The sequence below is a fragment of the Hyperoodon ampullatus genome (assembly GCF_949752795.1).
Source record: "Hyperoodon ampullatus genome assembly, chromosome: 12".
NCBI classification, from domain to species: domain Eukaryota; kingdom Metazoa; phylum Chordata; class Mammalia; order Artiodactyla; family Ziphiidae; genus Hyperoodon; species Hyperoodon ampullatus.
In genome coordinates this window covers 39,650,205-39,668,645 of record NC_136925.1, presented here as the reverse complement: position 1 = coordinate 39,668,645, position 18,441 = coordinate 39,650,205, and the positions used below count along the sequence as shown (strand labels likewise).

The window sequence follows — 18,441 nt, the reverse complement described above, 5'->3', positions numbered from 1 at the left end:
ATCAAAGAAACATGCAGTCTTGCGTTATCCTGATGGAAGATTACGTGTTTCCTGTTGACTAATTCTGGATGCTTTTTGTCAAGTGATGCTTTCAGTTGGTTTAGTTGGGAGCAGTACTTGTTGGAATTAATCGTTTGGTTTTCTGGAAGGAGCTCATAATAGAGGACTCCCTTCCAATCCCGCCATATACACAACATCACCTTCTTTGGATGAAGACCAGCCTTTGGTGTGGTTGGTGGTCGTTCATTTCACTTGCCCCACGATCTCTTCCATTACACATTGTTGTACAGTATCCACTTTTCATCGTCTGTCACAATTTGTCTTAAAAACAATGTTTTCATTACATTTCAGTAGAGAATCACATGCAGAAATATGGTCGAGAAGGTTTTTTTCACTTAACTCATGTGGAATCCAAACATCAAAGCGATTCACATAACCAAGCTGGTGCAAATGATTTCAGTGCTTGATCTGGATATTTTGAGTATGTCGGCTATCTCCCACCAGGTATAACATTCATTGTTCTCAATTACTGTTTCAATTTGATCGCTATCAACTTCAACTGGTCTACCTGACCGTGGAGCATTGTCCAGTGAGAAATCTCCAACACGAAACTTCGCAAACCACTTCTGACACAATCAGTCACGGCACCTTCTCTATAAACTGCACAAATCTTTTTGTGCATTTCAGTTGTGTTTTTATCTTTCTTGAAATAATAAAGCATAATATGCCAAAAATGTTTTTTCTTCCATCTTCAATATTAAAATGGCTACGCAAAAATTCACCAATTTTGATGTCTTTTTTTAAATGCATGCTGATATGACAGCTGTCACATACAATCTAACAAAATTGTTCTGAATGACGTTAAAAACAACTAACGGCTACTACAGCCATCTTATGGAAAAAAACGAATGAAACTTTTGGCCAATGCAATAAACAAATTGGATAACTTAGAAACACACAACCTACCAAGACTGAATCATGAAGAAACAGAAAATCTGAACAGACCTATAACTAGTATGGAGATTGGAATCAGTAATCAAAAGCTCTCAACAAAGCCCAGGACCAAATGGTTTCACGGAAAAATTATGCCAAACATTTAAAGAAGAGTCAACACCAAACTCATCCAAAAAATTGAAGAAGAGGGGCTTCCCTGGCGGCGCAGTGGTTGAGAGTCCGCCTGCTGATGCAGGGGACACGGGTTCGTGCCCCAGTCTGGGAAGATACCACATGCCGCAGAGCAGCTGGGCCCGTGAGCCATGGCTGCCGAGCCTGTGCGTCTGGAGCCTGTGCTCCACAACGGGAGAGGCCACAACAGTAAGAGGCCTGCATACTGGAAAAAAAAAAAAAATTGAAGAAGAGGGAACACTTCCAAACTCATTCTATGAGGTCAGCATTACCCTGAAACCAAAGCCAGACAAAGCGGCTACAAGAAAACTACAGACCAATATCTCTGATGAATACTGTTGCAAAAATCCTTAATACTAGTAAAGAGAATTCAATGGCACATTTTAAAAATGAAGATAGGGCTTCCCTGGGGGCGCAGTGGTTGAGAGTCCGCCTGCCGATGCAGGGGACACGGGTTCGTATCCCGGTCCAGGAGGATCCCACATGCCGCAGAACGGCTGGGCCCGTGAGCCGTGGCCGCTGAGCCTGCGCGTCTGGAGCCTGTGCTCCGTGACGGGAGAGGCCACAGCAGTGAGAGGCCCGTGTAGCAAAGCAAAAAAAATAAGGGCTTCCCTGGTGGCGCAGTGGTTGAGAGTCCACCTGCCGATGCAGGGGACGTGGGTTCGTGCCCTGGTCCGGGAGGATCCCACATGCCGCGGAGCGGCTGGACCCATGAGGCTGGGCCCGTGAGCCATGGTCACTGAGCCTGCGCGTCCGGAGCCTGTGCTCCGCAACGGGAGAGGCCACAGCAGTGAGAGGCCCGCGTATCGCAAAAAAAAAAAAAAAAAAAAAAAAGAAGATAGATTCCTGAAATGCAAGGATGATTCAACATATAAAAATTGATCAGTGTAATACACCATGTTAACAGAATGAAGGGGGGAAAAACATATGATCATATCAATTGATGCAGAAAAATCATTTGGCATAATTCAACACCCTTTCATGATAAAAAATACTCAACAAACTAGTAGAAGGAAACAATCTCAATGTAATAAAGGTCATATGTGAAAAGCCCATAGCTAACATCATACTCTGTGAAAGACAAAGCTTTTCCTCTAAGATCAGGAACAAAACAAGGATGCCTACTCGCACGACTCATAGTACCAGAAGTCCTAGCCAGAGCAATTAGGCAAGAAAAAGACGTCCAAATTAGAAAAGAAATGTAAAATTATCTCTGTTTGCAAATGACATGATCTTATATATAGAAAATTCCCCCCTCACACACACACACAATAAAAAATTACATTTTAAAAACCTGTTGAAACTAAAATATTCAGCAAAGTTGCAAGATACAAAATCAGTTGCATTTTTATACACTAACAATGAGCAATCTAATAAGGAAACTATGGCAACAATTCCATTTATAATAGCATCAAAAAGAATAAAATACTTAGAAATAAATTTAACCAAAAGAGTTTAAAGACTTGACACTGAAAACTATAAAACATTACTATAAAAAACTAAAGGAGACACAAATAAATGGAAAAGGACCATTCAATGAGGAAAGGACTGTCTTTTCAACAAATGGTTCTGGGAAAACTGGATATCCACATGCAAAAACAATGAAGTTAGACCTTTACCTTACAACCATACACAAAAACTAACTAAAATGGATTAAAGACCTAAATGTAAAAACTAAAACTTTAAAACTCCTAGAAGAAAACATAGGGGGCAAAGCTTCAGGACACTGGATTTGGCAATGATTTATTTGACATAAGACCAAAAGGCAATGGAAAAAATAGATAAATGGAACTACATCAAACTTCTATGCATCAAAGGGCACAATCAACAGTAAAAAGGTAACCTACAGAATGGGAGAAAATATTTGTAAATCATGTATCTGATAAAGGCTTAATATCCAGAATATATAAAACTCCTTTAACTCAACAACTACCACCAAAAAACAACAAAACAAACAAAAACCCCACAAATAGAGACTGATTAAAAAATGGGCATCTTATAGTTTTCAGAGTACAGGTCTTTTGCCTCCTTAGGTAGGTTTATTCCTAGGTACATTATTCTTTTTGATGCTATCGTAAATGGGATTGTTTCCTTAACTTCTTTGTCTGATATTTCATTGTCGGTGTATGGAAAAGCAACAGATTTCTGTATATTAATTTTGTATCCTGCAAATTTACTGAATTTATTGATGAGGTCTAGTAGTTTTCTGGTGGCATCTAGGATTTTCTATGTATAGTATCATGTCATATGCAAACAGTGATAATCATACTACTTCTTTTCCAATTTGGATTCCTTTTAATTCTTTTTCTTCTCTGATTGCTATGATGAGGACTTCCAAAACTATGTTGAATAAAAGTGGTGAGAGTGGGCATCCTTTTCTTGTTCCTGATCTTAGAGGAAATGCTTTCAGATTTTTACTGTTGAGTATGATGTTAGCTGTGGGTTTGTCATATATGGCCTTTGTTATGTTGAAGTATGTTCCCTCTGTGACCACTTTCTGGAGAGTTTTTATTATAAATGGATGTTGAATTTTATCAAAAGCTTTTTCTGCATCTATTGAGATGATCATGTGATTTTTATTCTTCAGTTTGTTAATGTGGTGTATCACACTGATTGATTTGCAGATATTGAAAAATCCTTGCATCCCTGGGATAAAACCCACTTGATCATGGTGTATGATCCTTTTAATGTATTGTTGGAGTCAGTTTGCTAGTATTTTGTTGAGGATTTTTGCATCTATGTTTGTCAGTGATATTGGCCTGTAGTTTTCTTTTTTGTGATATCTTTGTCTGGTTTTGGTATCAGGGTGATGCTGGGCAAAAAGAGTGAGTTTGGAAGTGTTCTGTCCTCTGCAATTTTTTGGAATAGTTTCAGAAGAATAGGTGTTAACTCTTCTCTAAATGTTTGGTAGAATTCACCTGTGAAGCCATCTGGTCCTGGACTTTTGTTTATTGGAAGCCTTAAAATTACTGATTCAACGTCAGTACTGGTAATTGGTCTGTTCATATTTTCTATTTCTTCCTCATTCAGTCTTGGGAGACTGTACCTTTCTAAGAATTTGTCCATTTCTTCTAGGTTGTCCATTTTATTGGTGTAGAGTTACTCATAGTAGTCTCTTATGGTCCTTCTGGTATTCTGTGGTATGGTATTTCTGTGGAGTCTGTTGTAACTTCTTTTTCATTTCTGATTTTATTGATTTGGGCCTTCTCTCTTTTTATTCTTGGTGAGTCTGGCTAAAGGTTTATCAATTTTGTTTATCTTTTCAAAGAGCCAGCTTTTAGTTTCATTGATCTTTTGTGTGTGTGTGTGTGTCTCTATTTCATTTATTTCTGCTCTGATCTTAATGATTTCTTTCCTTCTACTAACTTTGGGTTTTGTTTGTTCTTTATCTAGTTGCTTTAGGTGTAAGGTTAGGTTGCTTGAGATTTTTCTTCTTTTTTTTTTCTTTTTTTTTTTTTTTGCGCGGTAAGCAGGCCTCTTACTGTTGTGGCCTCTCCCGTTGCGGAGCACAGGCTCCAGACTCACAGGCTCAGCGGCCATGGCTCACGGGCCCAGGCACTCCACGGCATGTGGGATCTTCCCAGACCAGGACATGAACCCATATCCCCTGCATCGGCAGGCGAACTCTCAACCACTGTGCCACCAGGGAAGCCCTCTTGTTTCTTGAGGTAAGCTCGTATTGCTATACACTTCCCTCTTAGAACTGCTTTTGCTGCATCCCATAGGTTTTGGATCATCATGTTTTCATTGTCATTTGTCTCCCGGCATTTTTTTATTTCCTCTTTGATTTACTCAGTGATCGATTGGTTGTTCAGTAGCATATTGTTTAGCCTCCACATGTTTGCGTTTTTTACAGTTTTTCCCTTGTAGCTGATTTCTAATCTCATAGTGTTGTGGTCAGAAAAGATGCTTGATATAATTTCAATTGTCTTAAATTGACCAAGGCCTGCTTTGAGGCTGAGTATGTGATCTATCCTGGAGAATGTTCCATGTGCACTTGAAAAGAATGTGTATTCTGCTGCTTTCAGACAGAATGCTCTGTAAATTAATCAGTTAAGTCCATCTGGTATAATGTGTCATATAAGGCTTACTGATCTTCTGTGTGGTTGATCTTTCCATCGATATAAGTGGAGTGTTAAAGTCCCCCACTATTGTGTTACTGTCAATTTCTCCTTTTATATCTGTTAACATAAGCCTTATATATTGAGGCGCCCCTATGTTGGGTGTATATATATTTACAATTGTTATATCTTCTTCTTAGATTGATCCCTTGATCATTATGTAGTGTCCTTCTTTGTCTCTTGTAACAGTCTTTATTTTAAAGTCTGTTTTGTCTGATATAAGTATTGCTACTCTAGCTTTCTTTTCATTTCCATTTGCATGGAATACCTTTTTCCATCTTCTCACTTTCAGGCTGTATGTGTCTCTAGATCTGAAGTCGCTCTCTTGTAGACAGTATATATATGGTTCTTGTTTTTGTATCCATTCAGCCAGTCTATGTCTTTTGGTCGGAGCATTCAGTCCATTTACATTTAAGGTAGTTATCATTACGAATGTTTTTTACTGCCATTTTGTTAATTGTTTTGGATTTGTTTTGGGAGGCCTTTTTTCTTTCCTTCTTCTTTTGTCCTCTTGTTATTTGATGACTATCTTTAGTGTTATGCTTTGATTCCTTTTTCTTTTTTGTGTGTATAGATTTTTGATTTGTGGTTACCATGAGGTTTTGGTATAGCAGTCTGTATATATACATGATTGTCTTAGTTGCTGATCTCTTAGTTTCAAATGCATTTTAAATACTTGCATTTGTACTCTCCTCCCCTCATGATTACTGGTTTTGATATATTTTACATCTAATTGTTTTGCATATCTCTTAACTGCTTATTGTGGATACAGATGATTTTACTACTTTTGTCTTTTAACTTCCCTATTTGTGTGTGGATGATTTCCTATCTTTACTGTATGTTTGCCTTTACTGGTGAGCTTTTCCATTTCATAATTTTCTTGTTTCTAGATGTGGTCTTTTCTTTTCTACCTAAAGAATTTCCTTTAGCATTTGTTGTAAAGCTAGTTTGGTGGTGCTGAATTCTTTGAGCTTTTGCTTGTCTGTAAAGCTTTTGATTTCTCTGTCAAAGTACAAGACCATAAACTATAAGTCCATGTACTCCATAAACTATAAGATGCTGATGAAAGAAATTGAAAATGACACAAACAGATGGAAAGATATACCATGTTCTTGGGTTGAAAGAATCAATATTGTTAAAATGACCATACGATCCAAGGCAATCTATAGATTCAATGCAATCCCTGTCAAATCATCAATGCCATTTTTCACAGAACTAGAACAAAATTTTTTAAAATTTGTATGTGAACACAAAAGACCCCAAGAGCCGAAGCCAGCTTGAGAAAGAAAAATGGAGCTGGAGAAATCACACTCCCTGACTTCAGACTATACTACAAAGCTATATTAATCAAAACAGTATGGTACAGGCACAAAAACAGGCATACAGATCAATGGAACAAATCAATGGAAAGCCCAGAAATAAACCCACACATCTACGGTCAATTAACATATGACAAAGGAGGCAAGAATATACAATGGAGAAGAGACAGTCTCTTCAACAAATGGTGCTGGGAAAACTGGACAGATACGTGTAAAAGAATGAAATTAGAACATTCATAAACTCAAAATGGATTAAAGACCTACTGTCAGACCTAAATGTAAGACCAGATACTATAAAACTTCTAGAGGAAAACTTAGGCAGAACACTCTTTACCATAAATCACAGCAATAGTTTTTTTGGATCCCTCTCCTAGAGTAATGGAAATAAAAACCAAAATAAACAAACAGGACCTAATTAAACTTAAAAGCTTTTGCACAGCAAAGGAAATCATAAACAAAACAAAAAGACAACCTACAGAATGGGAGAAAATATTTGCAAATGATGTGACCGACAAGAGATTAATTTCCAAAATATACAAACAGCTCATACAGCTTAATATCAAAAAAATAAACAGTCCAATCAAAAAATGGGCAGAAGATCTAAATAGACATTTCTCCAAAGAAGACATACAGATGGCCAATAGGCACATGAAAAGATGCTCAATTTTGCTAATTATTAGAGAAATGCAAATCAAAACTACAATGAGGTATCACTTCACTCCGATCAGAAAGGCCATCATCAAAAAGTGTACAAATAATAAATGCTGGAGAAGCTGTGGAGAAAAGGGAAGCCTCCTACACTGTTGGTGGGAATGTAAATTAGTGCAGCCACTATGGAGAACAGTATGGAGGTTCCTTAAAAAAAAACTAAAAATAGAGCTACCATATGACCCACCAATCCCACTCCTGGGCATATATTTGGAGAAACCTATAATTCGAAAAGATACACGCACCCCAATGTTCATAGCAGCACTATTTACAATATCCAAGATATGGAAGCAACCTAAGTGTCCACTGACAGATGAATGGAAAAAGAAGATGTGGTATATATACACAATGGAATATTACTCAGTCATAAAAGAAGAATGAAATAATGCCATTTACAGCAACATGGATGGACCTAGAGATTATTATACCAAGTGAAGTAAGTCAGACAGAGAAAGATAAATATAACGATATCACTTACTTATATGTGGAATCTAAAAAAATGATACAAATGAACTTATTTACAAACAGATATAGACTCACAGACATAGAAAGCAAACTTATGCTTACCAAAGGCGAAAGCGGGGTGGGAGAGGGATAAATTAGGAGTTTGGGATTAACATATACACACTACTATATATAAAATAGATAACAAGGACCTACTGTATAGCACAGGGAACTGTACTCAGTATCTTGTAATAACCTATAATGGAAATGAATCTAACAAATGTATGTATGTGTGTGTGTGTGTGTGTGTATTATATATATATATATATATCTGAATCACTTTGCTGTAAACCTGAAACTAACAGAACATTGTAAATCAACGATATTTCAATAAAAATTTTAAAATAATTATTTTTCAAAATAAATAAATAAAAATGGGCAAAGGACTTGAATAGACGTTTCTCCAAAGATGATATATATGGCCAAAAACCATACGAAAAGATACTCAATATCACTAATTATTAGAGAAATGCAAATCAAAACCAGAATGAGATACCATTTCACAACCATTAGGATGGCTACTATCAAAAAACCCCAAAAAACAAAAACAAAACAAACAAAAAACAGAAAATAGCAGGTGTTGGAGATGATGTAAAGAAATGGGAACCCTTGTGCACTGTTGGTGATGTGAAATAGCACAGCCTCTGTGGAAACCAGTATAGAGATTCCTCAAAAAATTAAAAATATTACTACTATATGATCCAGTAATTCCATTTCTGGGTATACACCCAAAGGAATTGAAAGCAGGATCTCAAAGATGTATTTACACACCCATGTTCATAGTAGCATTATTCACAATAGCCCTGAGAGAGAAGCAACCCAAATGTCCTTTGATGAATGAATGGATTAAAAAGTGTGATATAAACATACAAGGAAATATTATTCAGCCTTAAAAAGGAAGGAAATCCCATCACATGCCACAACATGGATGAACTTTGAGGACATTATGGCTAAGTAAAATAAGCCAGTCACAAAAAGACAAATGCTGTATGAAATATCTAAACTAGTCAAATCAAATTAATGGAAACAAAGTAGAATGGTGGTTTCTAGGGCCTGGGGAGAGGAGGAAATGGAGAGTTGTTTAATGGATTATAGAGTTTCAGTTTTGCAAGATGAAAAAGTTCTGGTGAACTGTTGCAGAACAATGTGAATAAAGTTAACACTACTGAACTGTACATTTAAAAATAGTTAAGATGGGGACTTCCCTGGTGGTCTAGTGGTTAAGACTCCACACTTCCTCCACAGGGGATGTGGGTTTGACCCCTGGTTGGGGAACTAAGATCCTACATGCCACACAGCACACCCCCCCAAAAAAATTTCTTTTTAAATTAAAAAAAAAATAGTTAAGATGGTAAATTTTATGTGTTTTTCACCATAATTTTTTTTTAAGGCAGGTAGATGGTTCCAAATGGTCCAGCTTGCACATAAGTCTGAGTATAACATGGAGGACAGGTACAATGGTATTCCACTATGAGTTATTATATTAGTTATAAATACAGAGGGTGCTGTTTTAGGGGGAAGAGAGTTTTATCTTTTTCACTGAAAGTAGAATATATAGCCTTCTATGGTTAAAATAAAGACTTAGATCTTCAAATGTTTTTGAGAGATTAGCCTGTCAGCCTTTTTAAAAATGATTTCAACTACTGGAGTGAATCTACTAGCATATAATTATGGATGAAAGACTTATGGATAAGGTGAGTGTCTCTAGAGGATTTTGCTGAGCCCCAACCAGGGATGAGCCCCAAACTAGAGGAGCCCTTGGTAAGTCTATTTGTTCCTGGAAATTTAGTTTTTTTCTAATAGATTTTAAGAACCCATCTAGGCGGGGATGCCTGCCTTCGTCCCATTAGTCTTGGTATTTTGTTAGCATGAGAGATGAGCTTTTTGGTTATTAATGGCTCATCTCTCACCCTACAGAGCAGAGTAGTAAATCTACTTTTATTTCCAAATCGCCTTTGGCTAATATGGGATAACAACGGTTATCTCAATTTCTTTGGTTTTTATCATTTATTCAAAGGCCAAACTTATCCTACAAAGAGTGGCAAACTAATTACCATCATAATTTATTGAGCACCTACTATACATCAGTCACTATACTGGACAATTTGCCCATTTTGTTTTTTTCCTAAACTACACGATATTAAAATAGATATTAATGCCATTTTACAGTTGAAGCTAAATAAATCAAGTTACTTGCCCAAGGCCGAAGCAGGAGAGAGCTAGGATTCAAACTGAGATCTGCCGTGCACTTAAGCCTACACTCTTTCTAGTACATTATATCACCTCCCTAGTCACAGAGAGTTATAAGTAGAAGAATTGTCTGGTCTACTCATTTTATTTCAAATGAAAATAAAAAGGTAAAATACTTCCTTTTCCATCTATTTTACTTATTTAGTAAAGAGTAGATGGCCCCAAGCAATCTTCTCTAAACGTTTCTGCTTACCCCTTCCCTTAATATGACAACCAGAAAAATACTGATACCTAACCAGAAAATTATTATTAGATGCTGTAAGAATTAGTGCAGATGCTTATGTAGTAATGTATTCCTAATAGTGTTGACCACCATTCTTTCTATACACAAAACCTAACAGTCTTCATTGCACAGTTCATTTACTGAACTGACAAGCACTTAAATTCTAGAATTGTTAAGTCAGGATTTTAAGACTAGAACTAAATTATTTAATAGAGAATAGAAGAAAAAGTCATTTACTTAGAAATCCCATGCATATATTTTCATCTTACATTTCTCATAGCAGAAAGTACAACATGTATATTCATTTTTCCATAATACCTAACAAGAAGAAATGCTTATTTCTTTTAAAATACTAAGACTACTCACTAAAATCAGTACCTGAAAAACTTTCAATATTTGTGAATACTGAAAAAAAGTTCACGTATGTTGCCACTTCTTAAGAATGAAGGAGACCTGACTTCCTGTTTCTGTTGTTAATCTGCATCATGTTAGAAAGAAGGAACAGGCAGGGGTTCCAGGAAGGTGTGATGACTCTGAATTCGGTTTAGAAGCTGCTGTGCCACCGGTTTAAATTCTGTTTCCCAATGGAGTTTGTGATAGTTTTTTAGGTCTTGGTCAAAACTCCCATTCAGTGCTAGTTCTTCATCTGTATCAGAAAAATTAACATGACAGCAATTATTTAGAAACATAATCCTACCGAATAAAGTTTAATTTTTGATGGCATGAGTTAAACTCATCCTGGGTCATCTCTAATTCCAACAAGGCTTTTTTTTTATGGGAGTAGTTCTTTAACTCTTTTCTGTTCTTTACAAAAACTTTAAGTATAGGTTAGTCTCTTATTTTAAAAAAGACAATAATCTTCTCAAAAAAAAAAAAATCCTAGATTGACTTGAGCTCTTACTTCAATTTATCCCTAACGTTTACATGTAAGTCTACATCCAAAAGTCAGATCACAATTTCTCAGAATAAACAAAGTATTAATAGTTTATTTCCTCATCTGCACATTAGAAAAGTTAATTACTTCAGTGGTTAACAGATATAAGTTAGGAAATCTTTGAGGAAAGTAGCACAGTTGAATTTGACACTGTAAACTTGACTAAAAATCAAATTGCTCATTTCAGAGCAGGCCGGACATACTTCTTTGAAAAGACAACCCCTCCCCCTGCCACCTTATGCTCTCACCAATAAAAGTGAAAAGTGGGAGACTGAGAATCCTAAGGAGTATCAGAATCCCAAGTGAGTCCATGGATAATGCAGAAAAGCACTTGTAAAAAAAAAATGCAATATTACAACCTTGATTTGCTTCTTAATCCAAGGGCACTCTGAATTCTGTGAATGTCATAAGTATATCCAACCCAAGTAGGAAGACAAATGGCGACTGAGGTTTCTGCACCGACCTGCCACTGCATTTTTCTTTGTTTATATTGGACCCCATGTGAAGGACTTCAGGGCAATGCACTGGCCTGCCAGTCGGAAGGTTGCTCTGCTACTTCCTAGGTCTGAGGCCTTCTTAAGTGGTAACCACTAAGTCCTAAAGTGACCACAAATATTGCTACTTGCATAATTTGCAAACTCTTTTCATAAGGCCAATTAAAATCCTACCATAAAATGCTTCATTAGTGTTTACATCAAATTTTCTACCCTGAATATTTTCAGTACACAGAGTGTACTTTGGCACTACTGGTGTTAGTGTCACCATCCAGGATAAGATAAGTCTGGAATCCCAGTCTGTACCTTCCCCTCCTCTCCTCCAGCCAAGTGGACAGCTATGCAGCTCCGAGATAAGTTCCGGGCAGACACACACACTTCAGCAAGGCTCTCCACGGAGACCCCTGTAAGCAAACCTGGCTCTCCCCACCCATGTGATAATCAGGGCCTTGAAAGAAAGAGAATACAGATGGCGTCCAATGCCTTCAAAGTCCTTCCCGTTGGGCTACTTCCAAACAAAAGGAGTCTGTGAGACTCTGAGTGCTTCTGAATTTCTAGATCTTCTTCCTGCTCATTCTTCTCCAGATTTTCTGAGCACTAAACTTTCATTAAAAATGAATTCTTGGGCTTCCCTGGTGGCGCAGTGGTTGAGAGTCCGCCTGCCGATGCAGGGGACGCGGGTTCGTGCCCTGGTCTGGGAGGATCCCACATGCCGCGGAGCGGCTGGGCCCGTGAGCCATGGCCACTGAGCCTGCGCGTCCGGAGCCTGTGCTCTTCAATGGGAGAGGCCACAACAGTGAGAGGCCCGCGTACCGCAAAAAAAAAAAAAAAAAGAGTTCTCTTGTTTCATGCCCTTCTTTCCCAAGCAGCTTAGGGCTGAGGGCTGCCCAGGCACCCCACAGTCCTTTCCTCTGCCCAGGGCTTTTGGTTGGATTTGATGGTTTTAGCCATCAAAGGCTTAGCATATAATTAGTTAATCTACACTCAGACCCTATTAATTGTAAATTGGGTTAGGCAAGATAACAAAAGTGGCCAAATACCTATAGGTAAGACAAAAGCAGTCTCAAGTTTCAAAGTAAATACAGCAAATGCATAAAATGTGTCATATTGCACTAGGTATTAAATTTTGGAACTTGTACTGCAAAGAATAGCAGAGGCTAATCCAAGAAAAATTTAGGTCTATGATTTTCAAACTTTTTTTTTTTACTGTGACCTAAGAAGCCCATATTACATGATGACTATATACACACACTTAAATATTCATATACAAATAGCAAATGTTTCACAATAGAATACTTATTTTTACTTTACTTATTTTACTTATTTATATATTACTACATGTACTATATATTTTTTTTTAAATAAATTTATTTATTTTTTGCTGCATTGGGTCTTTGTTGCTGTGTGTGGGCTTTCTCTAGTTGTGGTGAGCGGGGGCTACTCATTGCGGTGGCTTCTCTTGTTGTGAAGCACAGGCTCTAGGCACACGGGCTTCAGCAGTTGTAGCACGTGGGCTCAGTAGTTGTGGCGCACGGGCTTAGTTGCCCTCCGGCATGTGGGATCTTCCTGGACCAGGGATCAAACCCGAGTCCCCTACATTGGCAGGCGGATTCTCAACCACTGCACCACCAGGGAAGCCCCATGTACTATATTCTGATATTGTTTCTTTGCTACTTCATTTTTTAAAGATGCTGGTCACAGTGTGAAAAGTGCTGATTCAGATAACCAATTATTCTTAAGCTTTCTTTGTGCACAACATACTTCCAAATACTAGAATTTTAGGTAAGATATTAGAAAGGATTAAAGGACTCAAAACAAGTTTGTCAGTGACCATTATAACACAATCTCTATCTATTACAGTTGAAGGATCCTGCAGCATCAATAAAAGCTTCCCCTACTCACTGCACCATTTCCTAGCTTGCTGTTCAGCAGCAGGTGGCTCCTGAGGGTTCGATTATTGTTGTGACTATTATAAGGCACAGTCCTTACATGTTCCAGAAGCACCTGATGGCTCTTTGGCATGGGCTTGGTGATGTGATCCTCTAACTTGAACACTGGGTCCCCCTCTACCCCGTCATATAACCTAGGTGCTAAGTTCCACATACCACAGACGAACGTAAAATAACCTAGTGTCGTTTACGTTCACAATAACAAACTGCACACACTAATCACCATTTTCAGGCAACCCTGAGAGAAGCTCACAGTAGACTAGTGTGCCAGGGCACACCACTTAAGAACTTCAAGATAAACACATTGCTAATGAGTTTATAAGAAGTGGCTGCAGTACATCAGGAAGTTTCAGACAACATTCTTTTTAAGCCACTTTCCTAAAAGACTGTTAACATCCCAACCACATTGAGGACCATTACTTTCTTTTTCCAGTTCCCCATCAAGAAAAAGTTGGTTAACTTATTACATTGCTTTATCAATTGCCCTACCATTATTTCTAAAAACAGCGCTCACACTTCAGCGTGGGACTTTTGTGATTTAACAGCTCATCCTGTTTTCAAAATGGCCTGTTTTTTAGCTATTTTTGTAAAAGAATTGAAATTTAAGTATACTCTCACTCATATATCGATTTCACCTGGTGCCACCCAACTGGCCAGATGCAGCTACAACCCTGTCAGAAGTAAGGGTCTGATGCCCACACTGTGGAGAGAAGAGCCAGCAAGCAGCCGGTCCTCCACAGTGTGATGACCTGGCTCCCTGATGGACTATGTTGATTTTGGTTACCCATGCCTCTATCCCCTTCCACGGCAGGGTAGGGTAAGGGTATACTATGTAATGGAACAGCAGAAAAACACAGGGGCTAGATGTTTACTTTCTGATGAAGAGCCCTGGCCTTGCTACAGTATGATCTTAAACAAGTCACCTAACCCTCCTAGACCTACCTACCTCATCTGTCACCTAGCTGATGACCTTAGAGAGATCTTACAAGGATAGAATGAACGTGCTTTTAAAAGTATACAGCACTATTAAAGATACCACTATTGGGCTTCCCTGGTGGCACAGTGGTTAAGAGTCCGCCTGCCGATGCAGGGGATACGGGTTCGTGCCCCAGTCTGGGAGGATCCCACATGCCGCGGAGCGGCTGGGCCCGTGAGCCATGGCCGCTGAGTCTGAGCGTCCGGAGCCTGTGCTCCGCAACGGGAGAGGCCACAACAGTGAGAGGCCCGCGTACTGCAAAAAAAAAAAAAAAAAAGATACCACTATTGTCAGTTAATCCACAAGCATCAAGAACCTGCTTTGCACAAGGCAATATCCTTCCCCTAAAGTGTCTCCACTGGAGTGGGGAAAAAAGATAAAAGTTACAAAACAATAATACAGAACAAGTTACACAGCTCATGATTAATTGCTATATAAGTAGTATAGATTTCCTATGACCATGGGCTTGAAAAGCTCATGGGAAGGGCCTGCAAGGACTGGCAGCATTGGGCCAGGTAGGTAAGGGATACGGCACGAGCAAAGGTACAAGGTTAGGGAAGCACGCGAAGCCCAACCCGGCTGTAGGGAAGGTTGGGGGAGGGAAGAGGTAGGAACAGGCCCATTACAGTCGAGTGTCCGCCCGGTGTGCTGCCCCCTGCCGCGCAGCCAGCCGTGCCCACATCCCTTCAAGGTGCCACACGGCCCCACCATTTTGTTATATATCACTGACTGCCCCAGACTTAGGTGCCAAAGGAAACCACAGACAGCCTGTGGTCGAGGCAGCTGCTGCCTGAGGCACGAAAGCCCGACACCGCAGGAGAGTGACTCACGGAACCAGTCACACCTCCCCAATGGGACACAGAAAGTCATGCCAACAACAGAGGAGGCAGAGTCCCACTCACGGAGCACGGCAAGAAGCAGCCTCGAGGCAGCTGAAGCCACGGCCATGCAGGAGCCTAGAGGAAACGAGGGGGAGGAAGGGCTTTTCCCGCAAGAGCTGAGACGGAGCACGGCTGGGTCTCAGCAGGGTGCAGCAGACGACACCCGCTACTGAGGGGGCCACGCGGGGTCTCTGCTTTTCCACCTGGAACAACCTTCCTGGTCCTGAGTGCCTGTCCAGCGGGCTCTGGGCAATGCGCGTGTTTCCCGGCTTCCTTCCTCCCCGACATCCTCTCCTTCCACTCCTTCATTAACCAGGGCAGAGGTTCTCAGTGCTGCCTGAAGAGCACACTCACCTGTGGAACATTTTAACGCTGCAGATCATCAGCCTCCCACCCAGAGCTCCTGAAATCAATTCCTGGGGATGGGGCCAGGACAAGTGGTTTTTTGTGGTTGTTTTTGTTTTTTAATTCCACAGCTGATTCCAATGTTCTGCCACAGTTGAGAACTGAACTAAGGCAAGTTGAGCACGCCTCTGCTCCCGGCAACCTGAGAAAGTTTCATGTCCACGGAGCAGACTGTGAACCTCAATGATTTAAAATCACGCTCATTTTTCCTACTCTTATGCAAAATTTTATTTACCGGGAAAAAAGCAAATTTCACATCAACCTAGCACACCCTATTCTTTCAAATAGCTTCAAGTTCCGAGTTCCTGTTTAATAACATGCTGTTACGACACTTAGCGTCTATGAAGCACTTTCACAACCGTGATTTGAGGCCTTGCTGTGTGTCAGGCTCTGTATCAGGTTCTTTGTACAGGTCTGCTCATTTATTATCCTTACAAGTCTGCAAAGTGGACATCAATCATCCCCATCTTAGACATGAGAAAATATAAGCTCAGAGAGGTTAAGCCCAAGGTTAAAAGCTTGATAAAGCGAAGCCTTAACTCAGAATTGTCTGACTACAGCCTTCTGGTCTTCCCGGAGTGTTCTTAGGATGCTTGTTTGATTTTCACGACTCCCTGCAACAGGGCAGGGATATCATGTCCCCATTTTACAGACGAAAAGACAGGTTCTGAGAGATTCTCCTATCGAGTCACCCCACCCCACCCCCTCCCCCAGAGAGGCTGGATTTGAATCCACAGCCTCTGAGTCAAACCGAGTCTTTCCACACAGCCTTGCTGATCCAGCACAGTGCCTAGGCAATGGTAGGGACACCTCCGTTTTGGAAAAGAGATTATTTAAACACTCAAACTCATTTAATGACCCAAACCACTGCTGTTAGACCTAAGCCAGGATGAAAAAATTATCCTAAAAATAGAAATTTTTCAAGGTAAGACACTCTCATCTTTCCTTTGGTTTGCATCAGTGATTTCCCACCGTTCAATGTAGGGCGCCACTGTAATGTCACATAGTTTCACAGACCCTCCCTCATATAATTAACATAGATGCTAATCAAAACGTACGGGTTCATGAAAAGCGTGACTTAATTCAGAGTAGCTTTTAGCTGTATTTTCTCAATCACGACGTCTATATACTTTTTAAACAACAGCAATACATTTATGCCTAGATCTTCTATTTATGCAGTTTACAGAAAATGCAAACAAGGGGGAAAAGCCACGGAAGAAATCATGACATCAGGCAATGAGTTAAAAGTCCTTGCATCCCACTGTAAATAACATTCAGCCTCTTCCAGAGAGCTCCAAATTATAATAATCTTTAACATGCTCTTGTTACTTATAGAAACAAAGCCACCCAAACGCCTACCAATCTTTATCCATACAGGTCACAGAAAAAAAATTTTTCTCAATTTGATAAAACTCACAGACTCACAGTCAGGAGTCTTACCTAAAAACGACGAGAGCAGGACTAAGAGTGTGTTGGCGGCCTCATCTCCAAAACATGACGAAGCACTGGTGATATTTTCACTGAAGTTCCATAAAGTTTTGCACACCAAGCAGGCCAGCTGCCAATCAGTGGGGCCAAAATCCCTTAAACAATCCACTAACCTGAGTTAATAAAAGTCAAATTGAGAAGTTATTAGGACAGGATCTCTTTAATTTTTATATTTTTAACATGATGCTTAACTTTCTGTGATATTTCATATGCATTATATATAATTCAGTGTTATTAAAATTAATTTCATATCTACAAATTTAAGCAGCTCTAAAGTAGCAATAACCTACTTCTGAATTATTTTAAACATCCAATGGAACCTAAATCCCCCCTTTAGCCCTAGCTTGGCACTTCCAAATGTTGAAATACCTCTGCCTGGGAGAAATGAGGAGAGGGACCCAAGCTCCCCGGAAAACTGTGTCCTCTGAATCCTGACAGAGTCAGGACTCCATGCCTTGAACTTACTTTTTAATGCCACCTCCTTCTTTTAGGATGACACGCTTGTCTTTATCCACGGTGAGATTTAGAAGAACACCACAGGCAGAAAAGCAAATATCCTGATGCTTAGCATCCAGCAGAGCAATCATGAACTTGTGAACTGGGAGGGCAGAGAACGAATGCAGGCCAGTAAAGCTCAGGAGCCGCAGCTGTATTTCATTTCTCAAATGGCAAAGGGGAAATGGGGAGCAGCTTGCAAAACTGGAAACCCTGCTAGGGGACTCGGTCCACTCTTCCTAAGTGGACTTCACCCACTGCTCAGAAGCACCTTCCCCAACATCCACCACTTCAGAACCTGCTTCCCGCCGCCCAGGCCCCCTGTCGCGATATTGCTGTATCTGACGCAGGCATCAGCTCCCCCTCCCAAGCCGTGGTAGAGCCCCCGCCCATGGAGAGGAGGGAACCACGGCCTTCCAATCACACAGGTGCCATTCATTTCATCTCTACACAGGTGCCATTCATTTCATCTCTAACTTCTGGTTGTTCTCCAGGGCCCTTATGAACCTCCAGCAGCAACTTTCTTTAAATACACAGCCCTGGGAGAGGAGAGCACAGGCTCCAGTGGA

General features: G+C 39.9%; 1 protein-coding gene across 2 annotated transcripts in view; it reads right to left on the bottom strand.

Moving 5' to 3' along the window:
• Positions 1 to 10,738: 10,738 nt before the first annotated feature.
• Positions 10,739 to 18,441, bottom strand: part of ARMC2 (armadillo repeat containing 2) — a gene marked incomplete at both ends in the record, with an annotated part of 98,923 nt that continues 91,220 nt past the window's right edge. For both annotated transcript variants that reach the window (XM_079716588.1, XM_079716587.1), the window contains 3 exons: positions 10,739 to 10,896; positions 17,330 to 17,490; positions 17,843 to 17,975. In XM_079716588.1, the coding sequence (XP_079572714.1) occupies positions 10,739 to 10,896; positions 17,330 to 17,490; positions 17,843 to 17,975 (452 nt within the window). The remainder of the gene's footprint in view (positions 10,897 to 17,329; positions 17,491 to 17,842; positions 17,976 to 18,441) is intronic.